This window comes from Ascaphus truei, unplaced genomic scaffold (genome assembly GCF_040206685.1).
Source record: "Ascaphus truei isolate aAscTru1 unplaced genomic scaffold, aAscTru1.hap1 HAP1_SCAFFOLD_505, whole genome shotgun sequence".
NCBI lineage: Eukaryota > Metazoa > Chordata > Amphibia > Anura > Ascaphidae > Ascaphus > Ascaphus truei.
The window spans coordinates 126,086-149,920 of NW_027456836.1; the positions used below are offsets into that span (position 1 = coordinate 126,086).

The following is a 23,835-nucleotide window of genomic DNA, read 5'->3' on the forward strand; positions in this document are numbered from 1 at the left end:
AGTTGCTTTGTTTGTAATAGCAAAGCAACCGGCTTCTATTTCAGCCTGAAAATCCTGGGATTGTGGGTGCGGTGCGTTGTTTTATGCTTTTCGGTAACACACATCAGTAAACAAGAAGATCGGGTGAGATTATAAGGATATGGATCTGCGGCTGACCCATAACGAGGCCTCGGAGGGCGGGTCCATTTGGGTCAGCGCCGGCGGTTTGCAAAGCTCAGGGCAATCGGAGGGAGGTGAGCGGGGGGGTGAGGGGAGGGGGAGGGGGGGTGCTGGCTTTATAATGACAGCGCATGCAGGTTCAGCACGACTGTCAATACCCCCACACCCCCCGAATAAATATTTAAATAATACTCCCACACCCCCCGAATAAATATTTATAAAATACCCCCCCCCTGAATAAATATTTTAAAAATACCCCCACACCCCCTGAATAAATATTAAAAATACCCCCACACCCCCCGAATAAATATTAAAAATACCCCCACACCCCCGAATAAATATTTAAAAAAAAAAACCCAGTCAGTCATCTCACACACCCAGGCAGGCAGTCACCCACCCAGGGCGTAATCACTGGTTCTGTGGGCCCTTCTTTGGGTTCTGGGTACTATAATATTCAAAGAAAAGAAAGAAAGCTCCCTAATAGCCGCACAAGAGAACACCTATACCTATGTTAAAAATTACTATTTATTAATAAATGATTAAAATATATTTATTGCAGCAAAAAGCTAACGTGAACCAAAGTGATTAAATTAAATTAAAAAACAGAGGAGGTAACTGTATGCCTAGTTCAAACTAACAGTGTATGCTAGGAATAACTATTTTAGAATGTCCCACTGCTATATAATTATACTAACAGTGGTAGTTAAACCAATACAGTTCTATATAGTTTGAGGACTACATCTAAATGGAGAGTATAGCTTAATGTACTGTAGTGTGTGTGCTCAGAATAATATATTTGCTGAGCCAGCTAATGCTAGTATACGGATATATACACACACATATGTACCAGACCAACGGGTTCAAAGGTAAATGAACCTAGAGGTCTGTTATGTTTAGCAGAACAGCTATTTCCAGATCACAAAGTATGTGTCTTGTACTGGGAACCATGACAGAGAGTGTTGTGCTTCCTTTAGAAGGCTCCGAAACACTCTAACTGAGAGAAGGCAGCAGACCTCTCCGATATAGCCAGCGCACGGGGTGGTGACGCTTAGCCTGCCCTACATATGTTTCACCGTTGTGGCTTCATTTAATTTAATTTAATCACTTTGGTTCACGTTAGTTTTTTGCTGCAATAAATATATTTTAATCATTTATTAATAAATAGTAATTTTTAACATAGGTATAGGTGTTCTCTTGTGCGGCTATTAGGGAGCTTTCTTTCTTTTCTTTGCTTATCATTAACCCCATCCCTGCCAGCACCACCTCCGCACTCTTATTGCAGTTTTTGTTCCGTCACCACACATTCACAATTTATTGGTTCTCCATATCTCCATTGGTGTAGTGCGAGGCGCACAACTTGACCTTTTTAGGCCATTCTATCTTCCTTACTATAATATTCACCCCTTTTGCACCTGCGCATCTAATTTACACAGCGCGTAATCACTGCGCAGCGCGGTCTGATTCATCCATTGTGTGAATAAGAAAAACAGATAAGTAAACGTTTCGCGCTAAAAAATATTTCTCCGTGGTAGGTGCGCTATGGGTTCGGGGGGGGGGGGGGCTCCTGCTCCTTTCATTTGTCCTGGGCCCCATAATTTCTGTTGGCGGTCCTGGTTTGCCCAAACACACACAGGCACCAATACTTATTAACCCCGCGTGAGACACACGGTGTCAGCTTCATTGTAACGTCACGTAAGCAACGTACAGTAGCGACAAACTTTATTAAAGTAAATGCCGGCGGCATGCCGGGATCTACCCCAGCTGCCGCCAGTCAGAAACGCGCGCCGCCGCGTTTCCCCCACGCACCCCCCCTCCACATCGATCGCAATTACCCCCCCAAAGACACCCCGAACCCGGCTTCTACTCTGCCCCTCTGCTTCCCCGCACCCCCGCTTACCTAGATTTGAACTCCAGGGGTGTCGGGGAAGCCTGGGGAAGCCGGGGAAGACGGGGAAGCCGGGCGCGCTTGTGACCGTGACATCACAGTGCGCCGCCACGCGCCGCGGCTACCCGCTTCCCAGCCTCATACAGCCAGCGGCATTTGCTCGAATAAGAGCTGCCGCTGCTGTATTACTTACAATTAGCGCCATTATCTGCGGGCGTGGCACCAGCAGCCATCAGTTTAGGTGGCATATAGGGGGGGTACAGAAGTATTACCCAGTGGGGGCAAAGGGAATATAATGCCAATACCCCCTATACCCCAATCCCTGTGATATGCACATCTCCCGCTCATACTATTCCCAGGGACCTGTACCCCCGAGATTCAGTACGTTATACCGGGCGCCATATCTGAGAGCCCCCTGCTGTGTATCCGCAGTGTGCTTAGTGTGTTACTGTATATATATATATATATGTGCCTATTCAGCCCCACTTATTCTACTTATTACTTATAATAAAGTGTTTTACTAATCCAATATTCCTAGTCAATAAATGAGGGGCCATTAATATGCTTACTTGTTTGGTCTACAATAGGTTCTGTCCCTGAACCAGTCCTGTTACACCTGACACATACTTTGACCACAGGAGAGGGCGCTGTAATGGGCTCTTAGGTCCTGTTCCTGTTTTGGTAACAATACCTAAATTCTCTGCTCCGATGACTCATGTAGAGACAGACGGGGGTATTATTCGCTCACGGGTATATAGTCAGGTATAGAATTTATTACGTACGTTCCTCTCAATGCTCGTCTTATGTGTTACTGGGTCCCCATGTACTGCAGGAACATGCTGAGGTGTATAACACACAGCTGACTTAAAAGGAAACCTAACCCCTGAAGTGCAACACCTGTCACATGTCACCAAACGCCCCATGTGAGCACAGATAGGTAACATGCTGCATATTCTTATAACTACTCGTATTCCTCATAGTGTATACTGCAGCCAGGAACTTACAGGGTTAATAGTCTGGGTAACAAACTCCCGCCCCTGTGTGCTGAGAAGGGGAACGCCCCACTGGTTATATGAGACAGAGGAGAATGTAAGTTTCGTTTCCTGTTGCTGCTTCCAAGCATGGCGTCTGCTGGTCTGAGAGAGGAGCTAACCTGCCCCATCTGCCTGAGCACTTATACCCAGCCTGTAATGCTGAGATGTGGGCATAACTTCTGCCAGGGCTGTATTGGGAGTGTGTGGGATTCCCAGGGGGGATCTGGGCTTTATACCTGTCCTGAATGCAGAGCAGAGTTTCAGGAGCGTCCTGCACTGCAGAGGAACCTGAAGCTGTGTAACATAGCGGAGCGTTTCCTTTCTACTCAGCCGGAGCAGGAGGAGGCGGTGATCTTCTGCACTTACTGTGTTACCTCCTCTGTACCCGCTGCTAAAACATGTCTGCTGTGTGACGCCTCCCTGTGTGATATTCACCTAGAGAGACACAGCAAGTCAGAGGAACACGTCTTATCTGAGCCAACCACTTCCTTAAAGACCAGGAAATGCCCCGTCCACAAGGAGATCCTGAAGTGTTATTGCACTGAGGATGCTGCCTGTATCTGTGTGTCCTGCTGGGTGTTTGGGGAGCACAGGGGACACCAGGTGGAGTCGCTGAATGAGGCCTCTGAGAAGAAGAAGGAGAAACTGAGACATGTTCTGGAGAAACTGACCTCCGTGAGAGAGGAGACTGAGAAAAGAGCCCAGAGTCTGCAGGAACGCAGGAGAGACGCGCAGGAAAAAGCAGCTGGGGTAACAGCCCAAGTCACTGCCCTGATTAGGGACATCAGGAAACGGCTGGAAGTCCTAGAGAAGCGAGTCCTGAGTGAGATCACCAGGTGGGAAGAGCAGGTTTCTCTCCGAGTCTCTGATCTAATCCAGCAGCTGGAAATAAAGAAGGACGAGCTGTCCAGGAAGATACTTCACATTGAGGAGCTGAGCAACATCACTGATCCATTATCTGTCTTACAGGGACGGGAATCAGACAATGCTGACTTCTGTGATGCTGAGGAGGGAGGTAATGAGGACAGAGAGAGAGAGGGTAATAAGGTCCCTGCTGTAGGGGATTTGTATGAGGTTCGGCTCTCACTGACCTTACAGAGATTAGCTGATATTGTGACTGATCTAAAAGCAAAGAGCGGGTTCTGTGTGCAGGGGGATTCAGGCATATTACTGGATGTAAATACAGCTTGTAATGATGTATCTGTGTCAGGTGACCTGAAAACTGCATCCTGGTCAGAAACAGACCAGTTACGCCCGGATACACCAGAGAGATTTGTGTATTTTCAGGTTTTAAGCAGCAGGAGTTTTTCCTCAGGACAACATTACTGGGAGGTGGAGATCAGTGACTCAGGGCGCAGGAGGGTAGGGATTTCCTATCCCAGTATAGTAAGGAAAGGAGATCAGTCCCTCATAGGATATAATAAGAAGTCCTGGGGTTTGTACATGTGGGGTAATGATTATTCAGTGATACATGACTCAATACGTACACAGATATACCCCGAGTCTCGCGTGCAGAGATTAGGTATATACCTGGACTATGAGGCTGGGCGGCTGTCCTTTTATCAGCTGTGTGACCCGATCAGACACTTACACACCGTCACTGCCACCTTCACTGAGCCTCTTCATGCTGCGTTCGGTGTATGGTATAATGGCTGGGTCAGAATCAGGAGCTAGGAGTACTGATCCCGGCCCAGCAGGGGAACCCATAGATATAGTGTATATTGTGTTTGTGGGTTTGTGTGCGCTCTCATTGGCTCCCATTGGCTCTCAAGCTCTCCCATTGGCTGACTGCGGGGCGGGCCTTGGCTCTGATTGGCTCTCATTGCCTGACTACGGGGTGGGGCCTTGCTGCAGCCTTGTGGGGGAGGGTTGAGGTTACCACAGATCTGCGCATTGATTGGTTGAATCATTATGATGTCACAGTTTTACACAGGATTCTGGGACTTGTAGTTCACGTCTGTAACTAAAATTGTAACGGAGAGAAGCAGGACTACAACTCCCAGAAGCCCCTGCAGGCAAGAGAGACCACATGACAAGAGACGGCCAATCTCAATCAGTGCAGTTGTGGAGAGAGAAAGAGACAGAGGGTGAGTAAGTGGGAGAGACATCACAGGCAGACGTGTGGGGTGATTGCACACACAGACAGGACCCACAGCCCCTCACATCTGTCCCTCCCACTGCAGGGTGACACAGACAGGACACACAGCCCCTCACATCTGTCCCTCCCACTGCAGGGGGACACAGACAGGACACACAGCCCCTCACATCTGTCCCTCCCACTGCAGGGGGACACAGACAGGACCCACAGCCCCTCACATCTGTCCCTCCCACTGCAGGGGGACACAGACAGGACACACAGCCCCTCACATCTGTCCCTCCCACTGCAGGGTGACACAGACAGGACGCACAGCCCCTCACATCTGTCCCTCCCACTGCAGGGTGACACAGACAGGACACACAGCCCCTCACATCTGTCCCTCCCACTGCAGGGGGACGCAGACAGGACCCACAGCCCCTCACATCTGTCCCTCCCACTGCAGGGGGACACAGACAGGACACACAGCCCCTCACATCTGTCCCTCTCACTGCAGGGGGACACAGACAGGACCCACAGCCCCTCACATCTGTCCCTCCCACTGCAGGGTGACACATACAGGACACACAGCCCCTCACATCTGTCCCTCCCACTGCAGGGGGACACAGACAGGACACAACCCCTCACATCTGTCCCTCCCACTGCAGGGGGACACAGACAGGACCCACAGCCCCTCACATCTGTCCCTCCCACTGCAGGGGGACGCAGACAGGACCCACAGCCCCTCACATCTGTCCCTCCCACTGCAGGGGGACGCAGACAGGACCCACAGCCCCTCACATCTGTCCCTCCCACTGCAGGGGGACACAGACAGGACCCACAGCCCCTCACATCTGTCCCTCCCACTGCAGGGTGACACAGACAGGACCCACAGCCCCTCACATCTGTCCCTCCCACTGCAGGGGGACACAGGACACACAGCCCCTCACATCTGTCCCTCCCACTGCAGGGGGACACAGGACACACAGCCCCTCACATCTGTCCCTCCCACTGCAGGGTGACACAGACAGGACACACAGCCCCTCACATCTGTCCCTCCCACTGCAGGGTGACACAGACAGGACACATAGCCCCTCACATCTGTCCCTCCCACTGCAGGGGGACACAGACAGGACACACAGCCCCTCACATCTGTCCCTCCCACTGCAGGGGGACACAGACAGGACACACAGCCCCTCACATCTGTCCCTCCCACTGCGGGGTGACACAGACAGGACACACAGCCCCTCACATCTGTCCCTCCCACTGCAGGGGGACACAGGACACACAGCCCCTCACATCTGTCCCTCCCACTGCAGGGTGACACAGGACACACAGCCCCTCACATCTGTCCCTCCCACTGCAGGGGGACACAGACAGGACACACAGCCCCTCACATATGTCCCTCCCACTGCGGGGTGACACAGACAGGACACACAGCCCCTCACATCTGTCCATCCCACTGCAGGGAGACACAGACAGGACACACAGCCCCTCACATCTGTCTCTCCCACTGCAGGGTGACACAGACAGGACACACAGCCCCTCACATCTGTCCCTCCCACTGCAGGGGGACACAGACAGGACCCACAGCCCCTCACATCTGTCCCTCCCACTGCAGGGTGACACAGACAGGACACACAGCCCCTCACATCTGTCCCTCCCACTGCAGGGGGACACAGACAGGACACACAGCCCCTCACATCTCTCCCTCCCACTGCAGGGGGACACAGACAGGACACACAGCCCCTCACACCTGTCCCTCCCACTGCAGGGGGACACAGACAGGACACATAGCCCCTCACACCTGTCCCTCCCACTGCAGGGGGACACAGACAGGACCCACAGCCCCTCACATCTGTCCCTCCTACTGCAGGGGGACACAGACAGGACACATAGCCCCTCACACCTGTCCCTCCCACTGCAGGGGGACACAGGCAGGACCCACAGCCCCTCACATCTGTCCCTCCCACTGCAGGGTGACACAGACAGGACACGCAGCCCCTCACATCTGTCCCTCCCACTGCAGGGGGACACAGACAGGACCCACAGCCCCTCACATCTGTCCCTCCCACTGCAGGGTGACACAGACAGGACACACAGCCCCTCACATCTGTACCTCCCTCTGCAGGGTGACACAGACAGGACCCACAGCCCCTCACATCTGTCCCTCCCACTGCAGGGAGACACTAAAATAAATACCCACAGTCCCTCTCTTCTGTCCCTTTGTCTTGGGCCCCATAATTTCTGTTGGCGGTCCTGGTTTGCCCAAACACACACAGGCACCAATACTTATTAACCCTGCGTGAGACACACAGCCCAGTTTAAGATGCATAGCCAGAAGCCAACCCCACACTGATGAGACCCATTAAGGTGGAAACAGCTGTCTGTGGGAGGGGTTACTGGCTCTGCATCTTAACCCTGGCTGTGCTTAAAGCGGTGACCATGCAGCAAGCTTAAGCCTATAGGGAACCATGTTTAAAATGGTTTTGAAGCAAAAAGTGGCACTGTGTGCTTATTTGCATGTCATTTCCCAGAATCCCTTGCTGCAGTGGAAGTGCTGTGTGCTGGGTGATAATGGTGAAAGGCGTAAGACATGCAAATGAGCATACAGTAATATTTTCATTTGATATATATATATATATATATATATATCTCACATACCTGTCCTGGGGATATCTGATTGCGTTAATCTGTGTTTAGTTCCTGTTCTGGGAGCGAGCGTATAGAAGTAATATAGGAGCGTATACCCATTACATATATATGTTTGTGCTGTGTCAGTAAATGGAAATGCTTTATAATATAAGAATTGTATGATGCAGAATAACATATTCCTGCTTCTCCCTGAGAATGTTTGTCAGACAAGTGTTTCTCTCACCGCGTCTCTCATCTCATCTAATAAATGTTATCACAATATTTCTCCGCGTGTGATACTGTAAAGAGATGCGTCAGTCCCCCGGATATAACTCTGCCGCTGAGTTATTTTGGCCCTAGGTGGGACGGCAGCTTTAAAGGCGCGTGGGGTAATAATATAATATCTGATAGTCTTATTAATCGTGTCACCTCCCAATGAGCGTTTATCTATTCCTGTTATTCTGCTGTGTGCAGTGATTCCTGCCTTTCTTGTTATGCTGCAGCATATAATATGTAGTGGGGATATCTGCCAAACATTTACGTTTCATAGGGATAAACCTGTCCTGTTCATAGGAAATAATGGGGTTACTGTCCCATGATTTAATGTGTATATTATCTCCGGAGATATTAGGGGGAAAGCCTCTACTGCCTGTAACATTCCCCTTTATCCCTTTTACTTGTTATTTACACACACACAGTACCACTGCTTGTAATTTACACACACACAGTACCGCTGCTTGTTATTTACACACCCACAGTACCGCTGCGTGTTATTTACACACCCACAGGACCGCTGCTTGTTATTTACACACCCACAGTACCGATGCTTGTTATTTACACACCCACAGCACCGCTGCTTGTTATTTACACACCCACAGTACCGCTGCTTGTTATTTACACCCACACAGTACCGCTGCTTGTTATTTAGACACCCACAGTACCGCTGCGTGTTATTTACACACCCACAGTACCGCTGCGTGTTATTTACACCCACACAGTACCGCTGCTTGTTATTTACACACCCACAGGACCCCTGCTTGTTATTTACATACACAACGTACCGCTCCTTGTTATTTACACACACACAGTACCACTGCTTGTTATTTACACGCCCACACAGTACCGCTGCTTGTTATTTACACACCCACAGGTGAAAGCGTCCCTAATAATTGAAGGGAAAGGGTGAGAGCTTCTCCAATAACCTCTAAACATCTAGGGAGCGATGAGAAGGTGCTATGAAATACAGACAATAACATGGTGCAATATGGCTAACACATACATACAAAGTGGGGTACGGGCTGTACGTTTCCCCCTCCCAATGGGACAGGAAATAAGCAGTAACCCCGCCAGCATCGCCGTGGTAACGGGAGGGAGAGACGCGCATAGTCTGGAACAATGTATCAGGGATATGGAGGTATATTGGGTTCGTATTGTGCGCAGTAAGTCGCGCCCTCGCCGAGCTCCCCCGTTCTCCTCCGCATCCGGCATCACTTCCGGTTGGCGAGAACTCGCGCTCCTTCCCTCTGTATTCTCCGCCGGCTGTGAGTTCTCTCTGCTCTTCTCTGGATCCCATGATGCGTCTCACCCAACGCGTTTCGCTGTGCAGACTGAACAGCTTCCTCAGGAATCATTTTGGTGTTTATTTTTTTCACCTTCACTATTCACATTGGCGTAGGAAGTGTGTGAGCGCCCCCCAGTGTTTCATACAGCTTCTCCAATAAAGCAGGGGGTGGGTGAGACCGTCCCTAATACTGCAGGGGGTGGGTGAGACCGTCCCTAAAACTGCAGGGGGTAGGTGAGACCGTCCCTAATACTGCAGGGGGTGGGTGAGCGCCCCCCAGTGTTTCATACAGCTTCTCCAATAAAGCAGGGGGTGGGTGAGACCGTCCCTAATACTGCAGGGGGTGGGTGAGAGCGTCCCTAATACTGCAGGGGATGGGTGAGACCGTCCCTAATACTGCAGGGGGTGGGTGAGAGCGTCCTTGATACTGCAGGGGATGGGTGAGACCGTCCCTAATACTGCAGGGGGTGGGTGAGAGCGTCCTTGATACTGCAGGGCATGAGTGAGTGTCCCAAATACTGCGGGGGGTGGGTGAGAGTGTCCCTAATACTGCAGGGGGTGGGTGAGAGCGTCCTTGATACTGCAGGGCATGAGTGAGTGTCCCTAATACTGCAGGGGGTGGGTGAGTGTCCCAAATACTGCAGGGGGTGGGTGAGACCGTCCCTAATACTGCAGGGGGTGGGTGAGAGCGTCCCTAATACTGCAGGGGATGGGTGAGACCGTCCCTAATACTGCAGGGGGTGGGTGAGACCGTCCCTAATACTGCAGGGGGTGGGTGAGAGCGTCCTTGATACTGCAGGGGGTGGGTGAGTGTCCCTAATACTGCAGGGCATGAGTGAGTGTCCCAAATACTGCGGGGGGTGGGTGAGAGTGTCCCTAATACTGCAGGGCATGGGTGAGTATTCCTAATACTTCAGGGGGCCAGTTAGAGCATCCCTAATACTGCAGGGGATGGGTGAGAGCGTCCCTAATACTGCAGGGGGTGGGTGAGACCGTCCCTAATACTGCAGGGGGTGGGTGAGAGCGTCCCTAATACTGCAGGGGGTGGGTGAGAGCATCCGTAATACTACAGGGGGTCGGTGAGAGTGTCCCTAATACTGCAGGGGGTGGGTGAGAGCGTCCCTAATACTGCAGGGGATGGGTGAGAGTCCCTAATACTGCAGGGGGTGGGTGAGTGTCCCTAATACTGCAGGGGATGGGTGAGAGCGTCCCTAATACTGCAGGGGATGGGTGAGTGTCCCTAATACTGCAGGGGATGGGTGAGAGCGTCCCTAATACTGCAGGGGGTGGGTGAGTGTCCCTAATACTGCAGGGGTTGGGTGAGTGTCCCTAATACTGCAGGGGGTGGGTGAGTGTCCCTAATACTGCAGGGGATGGGTGAGTGTCCCTAATACTGCAGGGGGGGGGTGAGTGTCCCTAATACTGCAGGGGATGGGTGAGTGTCCCTAATACTGCAGGGGGGGGGTGAGTGTGATGGTAGAGGTAGCTGGCTGACCCATTAAAGAGAAATTCCAGCTAGTTACCCCTAAAACAAAGTACAGGGAGTGTGGGCTGGCTGTGTGTAATTCTAAGCCGTCTTTTGCATAAATACCTTATGTCTGTATTTATTCCTGTGTTAGCAATTCCCCTCCCCCCGCCAGCTTAGATACCTGGTATTGTGTGGTGATGAAATTAACATGTCAGCCCTGCGAATGTACATGATGTTATGTGCCTGTTCCTATCATTTCCATGGAGGGAGTTTCTGTAACACATTTCTCTGAACTGTTCCATAGAAATGATGGGATTAAAACCGGGGTTGGGACAGCTCGGTGTCAGGACTGCTGGGGAGAGGTGAAAGGCTGCTGATCAGATCTGGGAGTAATAGCATTGTACTGCCCAGGCTCTGAGGCTCCTACCCAGTGGGATGTCTTGGTTGCCTTAGCACGCCCTCCTCTGGCTTTTGTGACACCAACTCAATCCGGGCCCTGGTTGGTCAGCAGTCCCTGTCCCATATAAAGGATAGTCACAGAGGGCTATATAAAGGGTGCTATATAAGGGATGGCACTAGTCCATCTCTGAGGAGTGTGGAGATTCTCTTAGATGACCATCTGAGAGACACTGGGAAGGAGTGTGGAGTTTGCAGAGGTCCATCTCTGGGAAGGAGTGTGGAGTTGGACTGTGACCAGCTGGAGATACATGTCAGAGTGGCTGCTGTGTGTTCAGCGCTCTGATATCCTGGAGCAGAGAAGCAGACAGGGGAAAACCATTGGAAGTGGGTCCCTGCACCCAGGAAAGGTAGATCTCATCCCCCAGACCGCTGTAAGTGTGTACATTTTTGTATTTTGTATTCTTGTGTGTTTCCGAGGTCTTATCCAAAATAAACCTCATTTTATTTAAGTGCCTTGTTTTGCCTTGTAAACACAAGGTGAGGGAGCGGTTGTCAGACTTATTCAATGAATAAACAGCAGCCCATCCGTAGTTAGGTGGTTGTAGGTGGGGTGATGAGTATGGGGGTAAGTGCAGGTATATTCGCCTCTTCAGCAGGGACAGGAGAAAGAGGGGCTGATAGTGCAGTAAGTAAAACACTTTAATACAATAAGCACATATAAAACCAGTCCCAGATAGATGTTCACTCACATCTGTAAATGCCAATCAGGGCATGAAAAGGTATCTTTGTGACGCGGGTTGGTCTTCTCTCCTCCTTTACCGTCGGGCTCTGGCGGACGTCTCTCCTCCTCGGTTCGCCTCGTGTTCTCTCCTACAGCGGCCGCTGGAAAAGGCACTCGTTTCCCCGAAGGTCCTGACGTCACGATTGTCCAGGTCCGGCAGTGATTATTCTCCTCCTCTAGCGCACTGGACAATCGGGACGTAACACCCGACGCGTTTCGTTGGCTCGGGGCCAGCTTCCTCAGGGGGTGGCTCTGATCCTGACTACCTGCGCTAATATATCAGGCGCCCCCTTCCTATTGGTTGAGAGGGGAGCTGCTGCTGAAAGTGCAGATGGCAGATTCGCTAAATTCGCCAACTGCAAAATTATACAGAACAAAACCAGTCCCTGAATACGACCGGACATGGAATAAATAAATATATGAGGTGATTAATTAATAAAGCTGACCGTTCGTAGTTATTATTTAAACATTGAAGGCTGCCCCGCATGTTATAAAATACCTTAAGTACGTGTGAAGTCAGATACACGGCTTGTTAAACCCAGAAGCAGATTCCTGAAAGCACATGGCTACACGTAATGTATAGCGCTGCGACAGACCGACGGCCGATCCTAACACATCTGCTGAAGGAACCGGCTGCTGCTTCTCAGAGGGTGAGTAGTGGTTAAAGATTTGTATTTATTTTATTTGTTGCTGATGTAGCCAGGTCCCCCTCGGCATTGCTGGCCCCCCCCTCTGGGTACTCACCGCGGTGGTTAGGGGGTTAGCCGCGCTCGTGGAGAGGTGTGGGAGCGTGAGCTAGCATAGCGCGCTGTTATCGAGGAGTGCAGGTTGCCAGGGAAGCTTGCGGAACGTTGCTAGGGCTTCGGCGGGTCCCGGTGCAGGGCGCCGCCATAGCGAATTGCGCACGCATGCGCAGTGAAGATTTCAGCGCGGGGAACTGGCAGAGAAGTTGCGCATGCGCAGGATAAGCGCGCGAGATGCCACCAATGAGAAGAGGGCTCTGTTATGGGACTTCAAGTCCCATGAGCCTCAGGAGCGGCCCCATGATGCCAGGGAGCCAATAGGGCTGCAGTAGCACCCTGCTTGCAGGGAATTGATACAATTCGCGGGGTTTTGCAGACAGGCAGTTGGTGACCGGAGCAGCTAGGGGAAGGAGGTAGGGTGCAGGAGTCAGTGACTCCCTGCACTAGGCCAGCAGTCCCCTAGGCCCCAGACAGCCCTGAGTCACAGTAGCTGAGTTTTGTAGGGACAGGCCCTAGGTTAGGGACCCTGCCCCATTATCTATTTGACAGTAAGGGACACAGCGGACGCTGCGTTCCTGCGGAGAGAAGGGACTCAAGTCTCGGTCATTAAGCGGACTGGACCATATTCAGGGTGGGATCGCCCCTGACGGATCACCTCGCGGGTGGATCCGGGATATCGTGGAGGAGCTCGTCGTGATCCTTTGTGAAGCCCGTTGCAGGTCCGAGCACTGGAGTGCTCGGCAGGTAATTCCTAACAGCAAGTGCACCAACAAGGCCTATCATCAGACATAGTGACTGCGCAGTCACACACGCACATGCATATGACTCGGTAGTGTGAGACATTGGGATTACTGGACACGGGGTGGGATCATTCCGTGGGAGGGGGTGCATAAAGTGTTGGCGCCCGCCGTGGCGTCCGAGTGTTAGCGTCCTGCGCGACGCAGTAGTAAGTGTCTCCTCTGAGAGAGGGACACCTGGTATTATGGTATTGATGTAATGTGTTGGTTGCATGCTAGTAAATGGTATTAGTTAATATATATATATATCTCTGTGTATTGGTTATTTGTATATGTCCTGCGAGGAACTACTCCCCCGCTGGTGGGAGCCATCGCAGGTGGAGGCGCTGCACCGAGTACTGTATTATTCTTAGTATAATTGCCCCAGGTTCCCCGTGGCGGAAGCTCAGTCCTCCTGCGAGCCAACAGGTAAAGCACCACACCCACCTGGTAACACCGTATGTTCTCCGCACCCACACCTTATATGCGATTGGGTGGGGTGGAATACCCGTTACACTAATAACTCTTATTATTTTACTTGTTTAGTGCTCAGGTGCTATTGATCCTATCCACCACCGGGTGGCGGTGTTGCGTTACATTTCACCAGTGGAGCGGCGGCGCCGATCAGTCTGTTTCCTTTCCCTGGTTTTGCCGTGTGACTGATCCCTGAAATATAAATGTGTTAGGAGACCTGGCCTCCCGCTGCAGACAGACAGACAGACAATGAGGCACAGGGAGACATATGTATTCCTGTAGCTGTATCCCTAGGTTAAGGGGGGTACCCCAGCTAGTGCCAAGGTGACCCACAATCAGTATAGGGTTTAAACCGTATATAAGGTTGGGGGGGGGGGGAGGGGAGCTCAGGGTCCAAACTGAGTCACAGGGAAAGTGTGTGGGGCAATAAGGCAGCAGAAATAAAGAGACATTTTTCCTTTTCTGTTCCCTGTACCCCCAAGTCCTTCACCTAAAGTCCCACATCGCTGACGGGGATCCCCGAGACCCAGTGTGTATTCAAATATAGTTTTAATATGATTAAATATTCGGAACCGATGCCCACACAGGCAGCCCGTGCAAACCCATAGGCGCCGGCACGTCTGCTGGACATCGGAGTTCAGAGCAGCCAGAGGAAGCCCAGAGGTGGGGACAGCATTTGGTCAGCGGGGAAAGGAGGAGTACCAGGTCCAGAGATCAACGGCCGTCCTCCGGGATGCCACTTGTTCTGCCAGACCTGGTGGAGCCTGCCCCAGCGGGGGGCATTGGGATGGCTGGGGGGGTATGTGGCAGCTTGCGTATGTCCCTTAGCTGTTTCACATTTCCCGCTGACCTGGCTTTTCTAGCCGGCTCGGCTCCGATTGGCTGCTCGGGAAAGTTCCCACGCGCTGATTGGCTGTCCGCTCAGCTTCTATTTTATGAATGAAGCAGAGAATACTATAAGAAGCCGCGAGCCAATCAGATTGTGTGTTCCCCTTGAGTCTGCGCTGAAAGAGCGCGGGCGGCTTTTCAAAGATGCTTTGTTTGTAATAGCAAAGCAACCGGCTTCTATTTCAGCCTGAAAATCCTGCCCGCCGGAGACTAAGTCCCGACTTCTGCGCCCAAGTTCCCAGAATCGCACGCAGCGGCCGCGCTGGGATTTTGCGACGATTTTGAGTTCCAGGAGATTGGGAGTAACTCGCGGTCAGGAGGGACCAAGTTCTCAGGAGGGAACATAGCGGGGGCGTGTGGGACTTTCTGCCGATTTGGGTTCCAGGAGATTCCGGGCTAAGTCCCGGTCAGGGTAAAACTCTCCCATAGAGTTCCCTGCACCTAGGAGAGTCTAGTTTTCTACCCCAGCCCCAAAGTAAGTGTGTCTTTGTGTCTGTATTTTGTGTATCATTGTGTGTAAGCGAATGTATGCCGAATAAATGACACTTTATTTCTCTTCCGTGTTTTGCACAATGAATGATCCCGGTAACAAGGTGTATATAACCCGCTCTCCCGTGACAGGTACGTAGAAATATTCTCGCTGTTGCCAGGTTATAAGGATGCTGAGGTGAGGTCGGAGAGGTCACAGGACAAAGATAAGGACGGGGACAGGGACACTATCCCCAAATCATTCTGGAATTGGCTAGAGGCGTGTGCCATTTTGGCCACGATAATCATGGAGAAAGAGCCACGGAAGTGCCCACCACTAATTCGCTATATGGACCCCATTCGGGGGGCTCACCAGATTTGTGGGGGGAGGGGATTCTGGGTGCGTTACGGTGAGGCTTTTCGGTAACACGCATCAGTAAACAAGAAGATCGGGTGAGATTATAAGGATATGGATCTGCGGCTGACCCATAACGAGGCCTCGGAGGGCGGGTCCATTTGGGTCAGCGCCGGCGGTTTGCAAAGCTCAGGGTCTTCGGAGGGAGGTGAGAGGGGGGAGGGGGGTGGTGGCTTTATGACAGCGCATGCAGGTTCAGCACGACTGACAATACCACCACACCCCCCGAATAAATATTTAAAAAATACCCCCACACCCCCCGAATAAATATTTAAAAAATACCCCCACACCCCCGAATTAATATTTTAAAAAAAAAAACCACCCAGGCAGTCACCCACCCAGGGCGTAATCACTGATCAGTGGGGTTCTGTTACCATGCATCCAAAAACACCTTCCAGGTTTGCAGCCTTGTCTGTGTTAGGTATACACAGATATACTGCTACAATGTTAATGCATAATCTCTACAGTCCAATTACCCTCCGTGGGGCAGCTGGGTTTGCAGGGGGTACGCAGTATAGCAAGCGGTTCCTCACGTTACCATGGTGTGGTTACATGCGTGTAACAGGATATCTGTACATACCTAACACAGACACGCGTGCAAACCTGGCAGGTGTTTATCAGGCAATAGTTCTGTGAATATAGCAATGCGTGCGATCAGTGGGGTTCTGTGGGCCCTTCTTTGGGTTCTGGGTACTATAATATTCACCCCTTTTGCACCTGCGCATCTAATTTACACAGCGCGTAATCACTGCGCAGCGCGGTCTGATTCATCCATTGTGTGAATAAGAAAAACAGATAAGTAAACGTTTCGCGCTAAAAAATATTTCTCCGTGGTAGGTGCGCTATGGGTTCGGGGGGGGGGGGGTCCTGCTCCTTTCATTTGTCCTGGGCCCCATAATTTCTGTTGGCGGTCCTGGTTTGCCCAAACACACACAGGCATCAATACTTATTAACCCCGCGTGAGACACACGGTGTCAGCTTCATTGTAACGTCACGTAAGCAACATATTACTTACAATTAGCGCCATTATCTGCGGGCGCGGCACCAGCAGCCATCAGTTTAGGTGGCATATAGGGGGGGTACAGAAGTATTACCCAGTGGGGGCAAAGGGAATATAATGCCAATAACCCCTATACCCCAATCCCTGTGATATGCACATCGCCCGCTCATACTATTCCCAGGGACCTGTACCCCGAGATTCAGTACGTTATACCGGGCGCCATATCTGAGAGCCCCCTGCTGTGTGCCCGCAGTGTGCTTAGTGTGTTACTGTATATATATATATGTGCCTATTCAGCCCCACTTATTCTACTTATTACTTATAATAAAGTGTTTTAATAATCCAATATTCCTAGGCAATAAATGAGGGGCCATTAATATGCTTACTTGTTTGGTCTACAATAGGTTCTGTCCCTGAACCAGTCCTGTTACACCTGACACATACTTTGACCACAGGAGGGGGCGCTGTAATGGACTCTTAGGTCCTGTCCCTGCTTTGGTAACAATACCTAAATTCTCTGCTCCGATGACTCATGTAGAGACAGACGGGGGTATTATACGCTCACGGGTTTATAGTCTGGTATAGAATTTATTACGTACGTTCCTCTCAATGCTCGTCTTATGTGTAACGTTTATAGGGAAATAAAGACGGCAGCTTAAGAGACGGCGCTGGTACGTATAAGAAGTGGGTACGATGTCTGTTTCGTATTTATTTTTTCAATTTTATTGGATTTTCTTGTTCATACATTATGCCACAAACCAACTTTTTTTTTTAACACAAAATACGATACTCGTACATGACATATTAGGAACTACCTACAACATAGAACGTTATTTACAAGACATACCAGGCAGGGGGGGGGGCGACGAAGGGTGTTTTGTTTAGGGGTGAGGGGGAACCGGTGCGTCTTTTGCTTGGGTTTTGGTTCCTTTAATCAGTTCCTGTATCGTTTTGTTTTATGTTTCTCAGAGGGACCCTCACCCTATTCCCTGCTCTTTTCTTGCCCTCATGTAGTCGGGGCTGTCGTCAGTTTCAGGGCTACCTGTCCGTCGCTATGTGCTGTCGGATCTCTTACCTTCACAGGAGAACGCATTTGCTGCTATTATTGAAGTATTGCGGCAGCATCCACCCCTGGGATATCTGTCTGGGCCAGCCGTGGCGTCCAGACTTTTAGGAAATTTAGGCCAGTGTCATTAACTAAACTCGTTAATTGTTCCATCCGGCAGACATGCCAAATCCTGTTTCTGATTTTAGGGATGACTGGTAGTTCCTTTTGCTTCCGTAATGCTGCGATCTCGCATCTTGTGGCTGTTGCAAAATGCGCGATTAATTTATGCGTCGCATTTGACAGACCCTGGATCCGCCTGCCCAGAAGGAACACCCGCGGGTCCAGGGGGATCTCCAAACTGAGTATCCTTTGTAACCAATCTCTCATTTGTTCCCAAACCAGGACCACTTTTGTGCAGGACCACAGCATGTGTCGCAAATCCGCCGCCGCCCCGCAGCGCTTTGGGCAGAGCGGGGAGTAGCCCCTGACAAATTTAGCTAATCTTGATGGGGTGTAATACCATCGCATAAGGACTTTATATGCGTTCTCCTTTAATGTGGGGCACATTGAACTTTTTGCTGCTGCCTGTAGGATCCTGTCCCATTCCTCGTCCTCTAAAGTCTCCCCTAAGTCAGATTCCCACTGCCTGATGTAACTAAGTCTTGTTTCATTAGGGGTCCCAGGACAGATCACTTCCCTGTACATTCTAGATGTTAGTCCCCGTGTGTCCGTTCCTCTAGAACACAGCTGCTCAAACTTCGTTCTTACCGGTCTGATTGGGGTTTTGTTATAGAAATCTCTGATCTGGAGGTATCTAAAGAATTCCTTGTTTGGTATATCCTTTGTGGCCTTAATTTGTTCAAATGTTTTTATATATTTTCTTCCCTCCAGGTCATTAAGCCATGTAATACCCGACTGTATCCAAACTAACAAATTATTTCTATTCATCCCTGGAGCGAAATCTGGGTTACCGATGATCGGTGTCATAAGTGAGTTCTTGGAGGTTAGATTACAGCTGTATGTAGTGGCCTCCCAAACCTTTAATGAACCGACTATGGTCTGGAGCGCCATTTCCATCCTGATTATCCCTTTCTTGGGTAGCCAGATCAAATCGTGTAGTTCAATTGGTGCACAACAGCTTTTCTCCAATTCTACTCATCTCCTCAAGCTTGGGTCCGTGTGCCATTGGATAATTTGACTTAATTGAGCCACTTTGTAGTAAGCTAACAAGCAAGGTACCGCTAGTCCTCCTTTCGTCGTAGGCTTCTTCAAGATACCCTTTGCAATTCTTGGGTTTTTCTTATTCCAAATAAATGTCATAATTTGTGACTGTAGGGAGAGGATGTCCGCATTTACTACAGGTATAGGTAGAGTCTGGAATAGATATAACATCCTTGGGAGGAGATTCATTTTCACGCTATGTATCCTCCCAATCCATGAGATGCTACCCCTCCTCCATGTCCTGAGATCCTCCCCCAACGTCTTAATCAGCCTGGGAAAATTAGCTTTGTATAATGTTTTGTAGTCCCTTGTGATGTATACCCCTAAATATTTGATAGCGGAGGCTTGCCATTTAAAGTTAAAGTTTGTCTATCAGTTTTTCTACCTCTTTGGGTAAATGTATATTGAGGGCTTCCGATTTGGTCTGATTGATTTTAAACCCCAAAATTTGGTTCAATTTACTTAGAATCTCGAACACATTGGGCAAGGATGTAAGAGGTTTTGACATCGTTAAAATGACGTCATCTGCATACAAGGCTGCTTTGTGCATCTGGTCTTCTTTTGAGATTCCTGTTATATCTGGGCTATGCCTAATGTGCGCAGCTAGGGGCTCGATACAGAGAGCAAACAGCAGTGGGGACAACGGGCAACCCTGTCTTGTTCCGCTTCGTATATTAAATTGATCTGAGGGGAAGCCCTGATGTCGCACACTTGCCGTTGGACCTTCATATAGCGCAAGAATGGATCTTAATAGGCGTCCTTCAAAACCAAATTCTCCCAATGTTTCTTTTAGGTAGGGCCAGTCTATCCTATCAAAGGCTTTCTCAGCATCCAGACTTACAGTAACACCATGGAGTGTATGTTTTTCTTTTCAGCCAAGTCAATTAAATCAATTATTCTCCTGGTGTTGTCTGCGGCTTGTCTACCTCCGATAAACCCTACTTGATCCGTGTGGATTAACCCGGTAAGGACACTACCCACCCTGTTTGCTATGAGTTTGGAGTAAATTTTAACATCCAAATTAATCAGTGAAATGGCAAGGAGAGGACACATATATATCTTACCGTGAGCCGGGCAAGGCGGGGACACATATGTTACCGTGAGCCATGCAAGGAGGGGACACATATATATCTTACCGTGAGCCGGACAAGGAGGGGACACATATATATCTTACCGTGAGCCGGGCAAGGAGAGGACAGATATATATCTTACCGTGAGCCGGGCAAGGCGGGGACACATATATATGTTACCGTGAGCCGGGCAAGGCGGGGACACATATATATCTTACCGTGAGCCGGACAAGGAGGGGACACATATATATCTTACCGTGAGCCGGACAAGGAGGGGACACATATATATCTTACCGTGAGCCGGGCAAGGAGAGGACAGATATATATCTTACCGTGAGCCGGGCAAGGCGGGGACACATATATATGTTACCGTGAGCCGGGCAAGGCGGGGACACATATATATCTTACCGTGAGCCGGACAAGGAGGGGACACATATATATCTTACCGTGAGTTGGACAAGGAGGGGACACATATATATGTTACCGTGAGCCGGGCAAGGAGGGGACACATATATATCTTACCGTGAGCCGGGCAAGGAGAGGACACATATATATCTTACCGTGAGCCGGGCAAGGAGGGGACACATATATATGTTACCGTGAGCCGGGCAAGGAGGGGACACATATATGTTACCATGAGCCGGGCAAGGAGGGGTCACATATATATGTTACCGTGAGCCATGCAAGGAGGGGTCACATATATATCTTACCGTGAGCCGGGCAAGGAGAGGACACATATATATCTTACCGTGAGCCGGGCAAGGAGAGGACACATATATATCTTACCGTGAGCCGGGCAAGGAGGGGACACATATATATCTTACCGTGAGCCGGGCAAGGAGGGGACACATATATATCTTACCGTGAGCCGGGCAAGGAGAGGACACATATATATCTTACCGTGAGCCGGGCAAGGAGGGGACACATATATATCTTACCGTGAGCCGGGCAAGGAGGGGACACATATATATCTTACCGTGAGCCGGGCAAGGAGGGGACACATATATATCTTACCGTGAGCCGGGCAAGGAGAGGACACATATATATCTTACCGTGAGCCGGGCAAGGAGGGGACACATATATGTTACCGTGAGCCAGGCAAGGAGGGGTCACATATATATGTTACCGTGAGCCATGCAAGGAGGGGTCACATATATATCTTACCGTGAGCCGGGCAAGGAGGGGACACATATATATGTTACCGTGAGCCGGGCAAGGAGGGGACACATATATATCTTACCGTGAGCCTGGCAAGGAGGGGTCACATATATATGTTACCGTGAGCCGGGCAAGGAGGGGTCACATATATGTTACCGTGAGCCAGGCAAGGAGGGGTCACATATATATGTTACCGTGAGCCATGCAAGGAGGGGTCACATATATATCTTACCGTGAGCCGGGCAAGGAGGGGACACATATATATGTTACCGTGAGCCGGGCAAGGAGGGGACACATATATATCTTACCGTGAGCCTGGCAAGGAGGGGTCACATATATATGTTACCGTGAGCCGGGCAAGGAGGGGTCACATCTATATGTTACCGTGAGCCGGGCAAGGAGGGGTCACATATATATGTTACCGTGAGCCGGGCAAGGAGGGGGCACATATATATGTTACCGTGAGCCGGGCAAGCAGGGGTCACATCTATATGTTACCATGAGCCGGGCAAGGAGGGGTCACATCTATATGTTACCGTGAGCCGGGCAAGGAGGGGTCACATATATATGTTACCGTGAGCCGGGCAAGGAGGGGTCACATATATATGTTACCATGAGCCGGGCAAGGAGGGGTCACATCTATATGTTACCGTGAGCCTGGCAAGGAGGGGTCACATATATATGTTACCGTTAGCCGGGAAAGGAGGGGTCACATATATATGTTGCCGGGCAAGGAGCGGACACATATATATGTTACCGTGAGCCGGGCAAGGAGGGGACACATATATATGTTACCGTGAGCCGGGCAAGGAGGGGACACATATATATGTTACCGTGAGCCGGGCAAGGAGGGGACACATATATATTGTTAGGACCAGTATGTCAGGCCAGAGTCTGCACTCATGTTAAGCTTCCATTTTGTCTGGTCATAACTAGTTAAGATTCTGTAGTCAGCCTTTTGCTGAAATATAATTCATAAATGCACTCAGTTTCTCTGCTAAATTGCATTTCCTTTCTTCCTGGTCAGGATATTACTAGATACTTTTGTGATGTCAATTTCCTGGTGTTTTAGTAGAATATAATAGAATGGTTCTCTGCAAGAAGCAAGATAATGAAATAAAGTTGCTAAGACTCAAGGTCTCTTTTGATAACAGACAATGAATAAGCTATGTATTCAGAACATTGCTTGTATTGAAAAGGGACACGTCTCAAAAGTCACGCCACTAATATGTCCTGTCCCTAAATCACGCCTCTAATTAAAGCTACGCCTAAGACACACCTAGTATACGCCTATGTCACGCCTATGATACGCCTATGTTACGCCTCTAACTAATATCTTTTTTTTTTCTGTATAAAAATCATTACCCTATGAGTAATAAATTGAGACAAAGGATTTGAAACCTGGCGTGCGTTACGTTTCATTTTGTTCGTCTCCCAGGCCTGATAAGGTTCATCAAAGATCGAAGATAACAGTTGCAGGGCGTGAAAACTTCTCCGGGGAAGTCTGCTGCAAACGGTGCAGATTGTGTCCAGTCACAAGGCTTCAGTTTTCTCTACAGAGAATAGGTTCCTTTTGGTTCTGAAGCCAGGGGAAGGAAATAATGGATTTTCCTTCAGTTTTTGGCGTCTAGAAGTGGGAAGTTCACAGAGGTTGTGAGTATATATGTAAATTTTTATATATGATGCTTCACCCCCTCTGGGAATTTTATAGACCTAAATTGTGACTTAAGATTTGGGATAGGCCCTTTTAAACAGAATTTTTGGTTAGAGTCCAGTAAATTCTGTGCACGACTGGACTGTTATCTCTGATCTAGCTGAACGACCATTGTATATTGTGTAAGTATAAATATTGCAATTATTTGTCATAATTTAGCTGTTTTTCTTTAAGCTACTAATGAAGAGGCAGAGGCCCCAGCATGGGGTCGTAGGCTCCTTAAGGGCTGCGACGTCCTGATTGGCAAGAGCTGGTAGGGGGGGGGTCGGCTAACCCCCCTCCCCCTTCCCACACGGAGTGGGAAGGCAGCTTGTCCCCTCCCATGCAGGGGGAGGGGGGAGAGGGTATAAAGAGTGGGGCCCCAGGGGAGAGAGACAGAGCTAACGGAATTTTCCCCTTACCTTGCAGGAACGCTGGCTGCTGCTGAGCTGCCATTTCCAGACCGCGAGGGAGGGCCGCAGTGACTGCAGCAGCCCCCCGCTGTATGAAGACCGCGAGGGAAGGCCGCAGTGACTGCAGCAGCTCCCCGCTGTATGAAGACCGCGAGGGAGGGCCGCAGTGACTGCAGCAGCCCCCCGCTGTATGAAGACCGCGAGGGAGGGCCGCAGTGACTGCAGCAGCTCCCCGCTGTATGAAGACCGCGAGGGAAGGCCGCAGTGACTGCAGCAGCCCCCCGCTGTATGAAGACCGCGAGGGAGGGCCGCAGTGACTGCAGCAGCTCCCCGCTGTATGAAGACCGCGAGGGAAGGCCGCAGTGACTGCAGCAGCTCCCCGCTGTATGAAGACCGCGAGGGAAGGCCGCAGTGACTACAGCAGCTCCCCGCTGTATGAAGACCGCGAGGGAGGGCCGCAGTGACTGCAGCAG

General features: G+C 50.3%; 1 protein-coding gene across 2 annotated transcripts; it reads left to right on the forward strand.

Moving 5' to 3' along the window:
• Positions 1–3,122: 3,122 nt before the first annotated feature.
• On the forward strand, positions 3,123–23,540 carry LOC142484995 (E3 ubiquitin/ISG15 ligase TRIM25-like). 2 transcript variants are annotated; one of them, XM_075584232.1, is made up of 3 exons: positions 3,123–4,093; positions 19,904–19,992; positions 23,379–23,540. In XM_075584232.1, exons 1-2 carry the CDS (start codon positions 3,166–3,168, stop codon positions 19,972–19,974), a joined length of 999 nt encoding a protein of 332 aa, XP_075440347.1. In that variant the 5' UTR covers positions 3,123–3,165; the 3' UTR covers positions 19,975–19,992; positions 23,379–23,540. The 2 variants fall into 2 exon arrangements, with proteins under 2 accessions (XP_075440347.1, XP_075440346.1); XM_075584231.1 differs by lacking the exons at positions 19,904–19,992; positions 23,379–23,540 and having other exon boundaries at positions 3,140–5,115.
• Positions 23,541–23,835: the final 295 nt, after the last annotated feature.

What these genes read in the sequence shown, in the direction of transcription:
- LOC142484995 (XM_075584231.1), top strand. Translation starts at nt 3,166, where the DNA reads ATGGCGTCTGCTGGTCTGAGAGAGGAGCTAACCTGCCCCATCTGCCTG.